The 10,108-nt window shown below is 40.3% G+C and overlaps 1 protein-coding gene across 1 annotated transcript; it reads right to left on the bottom strand.

Moving 5' to 3' along the window:
* Nucleotides 1-760: 760 nt before the first annotated feature.
* Nucleotides 761-2,694, bottom strand: LOC121431066 (class E basic helix-loop-helix protein 22-like). The gene has a single exon (XM_041628538.1). It carries the CDS (start codon nt 1,771-1,773, stop codon nt 904-906), a length of 870 nt encoding a protein of 289 aa, XP_041484472.1. The 5' UTR covers nt 1,774-2,694; the 3' UTR covers nt 761-903.
* Nucleotides 2,695-10,108: the final 7,414 nt, after the last annotated feature.

Raw genomic sequence — 10,108 nt, 5'->3', positions numbered from 1 at the left:
CTCTTCAAGCAGTGCGTATTGATACTCGCCGAACGAAACCAAAATAAGAAAATAAACATCTCCCGAAAAAAGCCTGTATTGATAAATATATCTGCAACAATTTATCTTTTTTATAACTTTTCCATCACGATTTATGCAAAATAACCTTATTGACACGAGCCTATTTTATCTTATACTATAGCTGGTAATGTTTGACAAAAGATTCAAAATATTTGGCAGAAATAGATACATTTCTTAAGAGATTTATCATTATGGTTCTAAAACTCGCCAATGACAATCACCAACACTCCTTGATGTATTCATATACTGTGAATCAGCTTGAGGTCATACAACATTAAACACATGTATACTCCATGTATTGTGTACACCAAGTCCTATTCTAATTCAAACTAGTGCAATGATTGAATAAAACAGATTCTTCAAATTAAACTTAAAACTTCGGTCACGTTGCAATGTAGCAGATGATATTTCTGTGTGAAAACTAATTTATTCATAAACGAACTCTCGTCTATGGAATGCACTCTTGTCGAAGAAATTATATTATAATCACGTTATGCACGTCACTGTAATCTGAATTCAGAACTCAACTCTATTTCGTTCAAATTATACAAACTTAAAAACACGAGTTACCCTTACATGATCAGTTGAAATGATTAGGATCTATCTTAAACTGGCATTGTCACATGATTTAACAAAATCTCCAATGTACAAGTATTAGAATTACAGAAATACACTACTTTCATGACTTTGGTGGTGATAACATTGAACAATTATTGATGCAATAGATTGTACACTTAGCGTAATTATTCGACCACGTTTACACCGTCAATCAAAAGTTTTGGGGAGAACAATAAATAAGGAAAGTTATTAAATATTTCATCATAAAATCGGAAAGTTTGAGAGTCAGAGAAAGGAATGATCACTTCTTTCATGATTCCGATTAAGGGATGGTCTATCGATACAACGATGGCAAGATAACGACGATGATGACGATTGCACACCATTCCGACGGCAAGAGATTGGGAGATTGATGGCGGTCGAGGGGCTTTCAAGGACCTTACTTGCAAGAGCATGCCCACTGCTGTTTCGAGCGACGATGTCAGGGGTGTGGTAGGCGGGCGAGATCGGGTAGGTGGTCGACGACAGAGCCGGTGGTAAGCAAAGCTGAGGCTGGTTCATGAAAGTGAAAATCCGTCGCATCTCCTCGAGTGCATTCGCCTGCATCAGGATATAGTTCTTAGCGAGGAGCAGCGTGGCAATCTTCGACAGCTTACGAACCGATGGGCTGTGAGCGTAGGGGATAACGCCCCGTAGATCATCCAGGGCATCGTTTAGATCGTGCATACGTCGACGCTCTCGAGCATTGATATTTAACCGAATCTGCTTCTGAACTCGCGGGTCGCATTTTTTTGTCAAATGTGGTTTCATGCCCTTCTTCACTGCCTTTCCCACTCCATCTCGATGTCCGTGATATTTCGCGCTCGTCGACGTTGAAGTCGATCCTCTATCAACCCGTTCCTTGGGATGCTTCACGACGCTATCGACGTCGCTATCAGTGTCGCCCTCCCACTCCGGACTTTGCATCTTCATGGTCGTAGACAACGCTTTGTTGAAGATCTCAGCGTTGCCGCAATTGCTCATCATCCGGAGGCATTGAAGGGCTCGCTGTCGAGGGTAGTCGACGCTCGATGTCTCCTGGTCGATGACCTGCATCTTGGAAGGTTTGAAAGACTGTTCTATCACTCCGATATCGACAATTCTGCGATTTTCCATTTTAAGCACACTGGTTAACCTTGATAAAATAACTTAGACAACTGGGTCAGCTTTATCTTTTAGTTGAAAATAGCGTTTAAAGTTTACTTCATCTGGTGCTCCCTGCCTCTCTTTCCTGAGGGAGCTTTGAATGAAATCAGTTACCAGAAATTGAAAGAAAATGGCGGGATGTATTATTTCCAAACTTTTTCACAAACTTATATCAATAACCTGGCCCGTCTCCTGAAACATGTCATGTCTATGGTGCTAACGCTTCGAAGAACCTTTACTCACATCGTTTAGGTTATGGTGACTTATCTCCTTTCTGAAAAGTGTCGAAATTACAGACTTGGTCTTAAAAATGCACAGTCTGAGTCTGCAACTTGATATATTTCCTCTAGTAAAATGCAGTTATCGGAAAGATTATTGGGTTTAAGCAGTCACAATTGTCACGATTGTCCAGATTTTCAAGCAAAAACAGACAGGCAGGTTTCCTCCCAATTCATGTACTTTAATGAAGTGAAAGTCGCTAGAAAATCACACCAAACTTTCTGATGTACTGCAATTAAATTGATAAAGGCTAGATAATGAACAGTGCAATTCAATCAAATGTTGATTTACAAGTTGATCATCATGCAGTTCGGTCAACACACTCGAATTTTCTAAAGCTTCAAATGATTAAAATAATTGACTAAGAAATCACGATGAAATGGATCTTGACTTCCTAAACATCTCATTTGCTGTTTGATGATATTAAGTCAAAGCAAATTCGAATGTAATACGGAGTAAACCACTCCTGCGAAGTTCAAATTATGGAACACGAAATGCCAAAACGGACGATTTTGTTTGACGACAAGCTGACAGAGACAACTGGTGTTATTTGGACGTCTTTGGTAATTGCTGTAAGTACTTGAGTGTCGAGAGCGAGTTGGAGTGGGATCGGAAACCAACCAACTCTTCGCGGTCAAATGATCAGTTTAGTGGCTCTCGTTGGCTTGGGTATCCTTCCTATATCATCCCAAGAGATCGGGATGAGGCCGCCTATATCCCACTCAAAATATCCCCCATCAACGCCATCTCCCTCATCCAAACGCGCTAATAGAGCTCACTTATTGGCGCGCGAAATAAAGTATAAAGAGTCGAACAAACATCGCAGACGATCTCTCCTCACCCCGCTCCCTCTCTCTCTTTCTTTCACCCCCCCCCCCCCACCTCTCTCTATCTGTCTCTCTCTTTATTTCTCTGAATTCACTTATTTGCTTTAATTTCTTCAGGCTTCTCGTTTTCCGCTCATATACGCCCAACATCAACACACACCCACACTCACTAAGTTGGAATTTTTTTCCTTCCTCTGTTCAGCACCATCATGCCTCCCTCACACCCTCACCCTCTCCCTCAGGCACACACAAACTCTCTCTTCCTCTTCACCTTTCTTTTTTATGGTAGTATTTTCATCGATTGTTCAGAGCATATAATAGCTTTACTGTAAAATTGAGAATAAGTTGAATACAATTAACGAAAACAAATTGTTTCCAAGATCTACTTGGATTATTCACATTATTCAAGAAGGTCTCCTCCTCCTCCTCTTCTCCTTCCTCTTCTTCTCCATCTTTTTCTTTTTCGTCTTCTTCTATTTCTTCTTCTTCTATTTCTTCTTCTTCTTCCTCTTCTCCTCTTCCTTTTATCCGGGATTTTTGCTCAAGTCGGCATAATGAACAGTGCCATCGGTTTCAATAGACTCAAACGATTCAATGCAAATAAATATGACAGTTATGTCATGTATATTATTATTAAAGATAAAACCATATAGTCTTAAAACTATAAGTAAACAAGTTATTTCATTTAATGTTAGTTGACTCGATCGTAGCCAGGTAAGATAGTTGATAAGGGAGAGATCATTTGAGTCTATTGAATGCGATGGCACTTTAAATTTTGGTATTTCTAATCACATATTAACTTGCAAGTCAACTCTCACTTTTTTGTCATTTTCAGTCAATAAATAGAATGCCATTTTTCTTTCATGAAATTAGTAACCGTCAACTTTTACTCCTCTTGTGTGACTCACAATCAGTGTGGCCTATATTAATTTTATATCACATTTTTAAAAATAAACATACATATTCTTAAAATAAAACACTAAATAAGCCATTAATACTTTTTCCTAATAAGTCTTCTTCGTGAAAATGAATTTACGGAGACGTTCCCCGCACACAGCAAAAACTGCGGTGTTAACCGGTGTACATAGAGAACCACACCAGTTATTTTACACCGGTGTTAAATTGCTGGTGTTAGTTTTACACCTATAGGTGTTATTACAACACCTTTTGTTGTTACATTTACACTCTTTGGTGTTATGTTTAATCTCTAGGGTGTAATTTTAACACCTCATGGTGTGGTCCTCTATTAACACCATTTGGTGTCAGGTTTAACACCGCAGTTTTTACAGTGCAGCGCGTTTGATAGAATCGTTTATAGAGATATAGTTCCACATAAAAGTTAAAATTGATGGCAGAAAGAATATTCAGCGATTAAATGTCATCTACCTCTTTCTTTGATCAAAGAGAGGAGAAGAAAGAAAGACAAGCAGACAGACAGCAGAGATACACAGACAATATAGACGGAAAGTTTCGAGAAGAAGAAGAAAAGAAAATAAGAATTAGATAAAAATTGGTAATGATGTCGATTTAGATTCAAGTGGCAAAGGAGGATACAAGAGTCGCAGTGAGTGAAAAGCTCAAACACCAGGACTTAAAATTGATTAATCCGCTTTCGCTTGGCTAGGTAACCGCGGGTGTTCAATGGGATTGCGATGCCGGTGTCGTCTGCAAGTTCAAGGCTTGCAGAAAATCGGGCGGGTCTTTTGAGCGATACTTATACGTTGACCAATCTCCCACCGCCGCCTGTCTGCCCAAATCAAACAAGAAAACCAATAGACATTGAGTCACAAATTTCACAGTATTGATGCCTCTTTCCAATCAGATAATGAAAGGTGGGGGACAATTAAGGAATGGCTAAATAGAGAATGGATATTCGGTACTTTGATTACCAATAGAGTGATTTGGAAAATCGCAGGTTTTAATCTGCGCGTCATCTTCTTTTATCGCGTTCATAGCGAACTCGGCTGATGCAGTTATCTGGCGTGAAGGGGCTTGATGTGACGTGCTTATACTTAATCATTACTACACACAAAATCTTGACTTTGAAATTTGGGCTTATCCTGAAGAAGTTGAAAGCTTTTGTTGGTTACTGAAATGTTTTGTTCATGGTTCACAATTATTCAAATTCATAACTTATACTGCGGAAAAAAGGTTATTATTCAATTCCACTCTTTTTCACCATTTTCCAGAATGCTTTGTATAATCCATAATCAATAAATACAAACTTGCAATTTAGCAGCTAATTCCAAATGTAAAAGTAAATATTGTATGTGATCCAAATTGCAATTTTCTAATCATGAAGTGGTTTGGTAACCATGGTAACCCAATGCTTGCAGGGGCCGCGGAAGCGGGGGGGGGGGGGTCCAAACCGTGTACAAAAACGTGAAAATGACCATATGAGTGTGATTTTTTTTTGCATGGTCTGTCCCGCCCCCCACTTTGAAAACCGTTCCGCGGCCCCTGGCTCGTACTATACCATTCCCATATATCTGCTCCCTAAAATAAAAATATTGTACTATATTGATTACATTGATGGTCGTACTATATACTTACGTTAATTTTTACAATTGGGGGGATCATACCCTGTACGTATTTCAGGTTATTTTTAGTTTAATTTGATTGAGAAATTATATACTCTTCATATTTGGATTGTATGTAGATTTATTCTCGAAATGTCTTGTCTGCGCTGAAGTCATAGAGGCAACATAACTGTCCATTTGCTAGCCGAGATATTGGCTCCGTATCATCACGATCATCATATAGTGATAATTTACATATAATGTTGAGCATATATGACGCCACAATTATAGAAGGGAACACATCGAAATGAAATCCCATCAACTTTGTCCTTTAAGTCACTTCAAGTTAAGCTCGATCATTTCATCTCGGTTTGTGTGTGTTTTGAACGTGTCAACGAGGTATTTTTGTAATAAGACGTCAAACGGCGCCTGCATCTGGCCTTAGTTTCCCGCCAAAATTGCTTTGCCGGGACAGCCTGCAATCCGATGCAGTGATGAGCGGTTTTTGACAATTTGGCATTTTCATTTTGGAATATCTTATTTTGAATCATGCAATTTCAAACGCTGCAGAACAGGGAGCTATCTCTAAAGGGTCCAAATTATCCAGAATATGTACAAGTATTATATAAGTGTAATAACACACAAGAAGTCCCCATTTTGGATTTCATTATTTTTTGACACAGTTCATTCTATGAGAACACAAAAATTAATGAAATCCCGTGTGTTGTTCCAAGCATTAGGGTTTAAGGGACATTCAAAAACAAAGTGGTAATTTCATGTGCGGTCTGGATGATTCGAATTGACGCATCATCTTCTGAATGACACTCTGCCATAGCATGAGAAACAGAGGATGAATTAGAAGAGATGGCAATTTATGTTGGGTTTGGATGCAAGGGAAAATGGGGGGGGGGGTTGAGAGGGGTAGGAGAAAGAACAAGAAGAAAGAAACAAAGGAAAGAACTGTTGATAAAGGAAGTGAGAAAGGAAGGAAACACGAAGAAGAAGAAGAAAAGAAAATGGGGAGAATATGAAGATGGAGGAGAGGAAGAAGAAGGAGGAGGAGGAGGAGAAGAAGAAGACTGAAGAAGAAGGAAAGGAAAGGAAAAGTAAAAGAAAAAGGAGGGGAGAAGAAGAAGATTAAAAGAAGAAGGAAGAGAAGAAAACGGAGAAGAACAACAACAATATAAGAAGGAGATGAAGAAGAATTAGGAAGACGAAAAAATGGTGAATACGATGTAAAAAGGGAAAGTCATTCAATGAAAATTTAGCTAATTTTCACCAAACATTTATGTAGAGCCCGCACACCGAAATATGTTTAAATGCTAAATAATATAACTTTCTTATATTAGATCAATTTTGATGAAATTTTCAGTGCTATGACTTTTCTCTATTAGTTGAAATAAACTTATTTTGGGATAGACTTGCCCTATGAAAAGTAGAAGCACGGAATTGTAATTGGAAAAGGAGGGAGAAAGTACGGAAGACAGGGTAAAATAGAACATGGGGAGGGGTGGTGCATCTGGTAATAGGGAGATCGAGGCTAAGATGGAAAAGGTCGAGTGATGAGGGGAGCAGCACGAGCAAGCATGAGGATATTCAAGAAATTCTTCATTCTCCGATGACAATGAAAAGTAGAATAAATGTTGAGCATATGGCCGTGCATCGAGAAAGGCGCATCTTGTAAGATCTATTACCGGGGCGTTCCGGGCCTCGCACGCATCAGCGCCCTGCTCTCTGCGGGGTGCTTTGCCTCGTTATTCACGCACAAAGTGGTCTCTCGGTGTCGACGCTCTAAAAACACAATTTTCTCATATTCTCACTCATTGTATCTTGGAATAACTTATTATTTCTCATCTTTGCACTTTATATCCCCTTTTATCGATCTGTTGACATATTCTGCTGACATTATCAAGCGCAAGTTCTCCCTTTGTCGCCGAACATCAGAGATAGCGAGAATGTTTTGTAGGTCGGATCGGTGAGAGGATAGCTTATTTCATGAAGGACTTTTCCCCCGTTGCGTCTGTGAGGCTCCAATTCTAGAAACCAGAAAATTATTGAACAGATGATAAATTTGCACACGCAGAACTGTTTTGACTAAAATAATGCAGAACTTGAAGGCCATGTCCATCCCAACAAGAAATCAATTATATGATAGAGTAACGACAAGTAAACAACTGCAAAGATAAACCCCCCCAAAAAAATCTCCCCAAGTCGCATATAGATTAAGTAAAGTCCATGTAAAGACATTATTTTTTTTCAATTTCGTATTAACGTTTTTAAGAACGACATTGCATATCTAGGGAGTCGACGGTGTCAAGTACTTTTTATATCTTTTCCGTTTTATCATGTCGTATATGAAATGTGTATTTTGGGTATCACAAAAAAGGGTCACAATCATGCGGGTAATTAATAAATAAATGAATTAATTAATTTATAAATGGTGTAATCAAACATCGCCATTTACTGTATTCGCCAGCATGATGCATCATCTTCAGATTAAAAAAAATATATGTATATAAATAAATCGCAAAAGGCATGCATTCAGCATGTCAAGAGTTAGGAGGTTGAGGAGGGGGTAAATTAAACATGGCATGAGAAGTGTAGAAAGATGGTGGGGTAGAAAGAATTCGAGATATCAGCCTGGGAGGGGGTGATGGGAGGAGATAATAATAATAGCTGGATTTATAAAGCGGTTTTTTTGCCTGAGGATACAAAGCGCTTGCCTGGCTTATTACCCGGCTTTAGCTCGAGCTACCATCGCCGGCGCTCAGTGCATGCAAGCAATTTATCCTACCGGTACCCATCCACCTCACCTGGGTCGAGTGCAGCACAGTGTGGATAAATTTCTTGCTGAAGGAAAACACGCCATGGCTAGGATTCGAACCCACGACCTTCTGTTTGAAAGGCGAGAGTCAAAACCACTAGACCACGACGCGATCACAGATGTAGATGGTTCGGGAGGGTAAGGGGGGAAGAGAGAGGTTTGGAAGGAGGACGGAGTGGCCAATATGGAGGAGATAGAAGGGGATGGATGGGAGGAGATAAAGTGTTTTGAGGAGGATGGGGTAGGAGCTAGGAGATAATTATAGATGGGTGGGAGGAGAATGAGGATTTGAAGCATTGGCGGCGGACGCAACAATAGCCGTCCCCCCCCCCCTCCCCCCAAACACAAAAGATAATCCTCTGCTCCGCCCCCAATGGTTGGGAGGAGGGAGGGGTGGGATGAGGATATAGGCATGAATAGGAGGGAGGGTTGACAGCTCGTTGAAAGGAGGGTGGGGTGGAGGACATATAGATGGTCCGGGGGGGTAAGAGGAGAAGATATAGGGTTGACAAGAGGAAGGGGTGGCCAATAGGGAGGAGATATGGGCTTAGGATGGGCATGGTGAGAGGAGATAGATGTTTGATAATAATAATCGGCTTTTATATAGCGCTTAAGCGCTTTACAGATATATAATTACCCCGGTCATCGGATTCAATCAGTCATCCAGCACACAATGTGTGCACATCCTCCACTCCCTGGGGAGAATTCCAGTCAGTCGCTGATGAGGCGCACACAGTACTGCATGGGGCCCGTTGCAGAAAGAGTTGCAATCGATCGCAACTCAAAAAATCATGCGCAACTTGATTTTCAACCAATCAACAGCGCTCATTTGGGACTTGCGTTTGATTTTTTGAGTTGCGTTTAAACGCAACTCTTTCTGCAACAGGCCCCTGGGCAAGCTACTATGACTTTCACATCCTACCGGGTACCCATTTAGCACCTGGGTCGAGAGTGGCAAAGTGTGGATTAACGCCTTGCCGAAGGACGCCGGACCACGATGGGATTCGAACACACGACCCTCTGTTAACAAGGCGAGAGACAGAACCACTACACCACGGCACCACGGTTTGGAAGGAGGAAGGAAAGGGTGGTCAATATGGAGGCGATAGGGAGTTAGGAAGGATGTGGGAGGTGACAGAGTGTTTCGAAGAGAGAGAGGGGGGGGGGTTGGGCAGAGGGATGGTTTGGAGGATGGACTGCTTGATGAAATCGAGAATGACATGGAGGTAGATGTTGTTGTTAAGATTGATGGCGCTTCATCCATCGAATTCGATAATTTCCCGGGGAAAGAGCATATATCTTTAAAGGGGAAAGTCCTACGTAACGGGAATACGGGAATAAAAACAAAGAAGAGGAAAAGAAAGGAAGAGAAAGAAGGGGAGGAGAGAAAAGGGGACATACAAAAAGATTGGTGTAATCTATCAATTAAAATATTGTCTGTCAGTCATTTCATACAGGAGCTCACTCTTGGGAAAATTAATTCAGAATGACATCGAAATTATTTTGACAAGTTCTAAAACTGATAAACCACACCTGTTGGCTCAAAATGTCATTGTTTTCTCTTATCAAACATACAACCCTCTTATCATACGTATACTCAAATATGTCACAACTAAAATCCTCAACGATTCTAGTCAGTAGTCTCCAATATCATGATATATTGTTGAGTAAATTTGCACTTCTCTATTGTAACATAAAGATTATTATTTTCACTTAATTCCAACAATCCTACACAGCATTGCATCATCAATTTTAGGGAAGCATGGGGTCGATGTCCACAGAGAGGATTCTACGGAGGAGATGGTGCAATAAGAATGAACAAAGTAAAATTATGTAAGAAAGCCACCTTTCCTTTT

This window comes from Lytechinus variegatus, chromosome 17 (genome assembly GCF_018143015.1).
Source record: "Lytechinus variegatus isolate NC3 chromosome 17, Lvar_3.0, whole genome shotgun sequence".
NCBI classification, from domain to species: Eukaryota; Metazoa; Echinodermata; class Echinoidea; order Temnopleuroida; family Toxopneustidae; genus Lytechinus; species Lytechinus variegatus.
Note: the sequence above shows the minus strand (reverse complement) of the source record. Positions and strands in the feature narration are given on the sequence as shown.

What these genes read in the sequence shown, in the direction of transcription:
- LOC121431066 (XM_041628538.1), bottom strand. Translation starts at nt 1,773, where the DNA reads ATGGAAAATCGCAGAATTGTCGATATCGGAGTGATAGAACAGTCTTTC.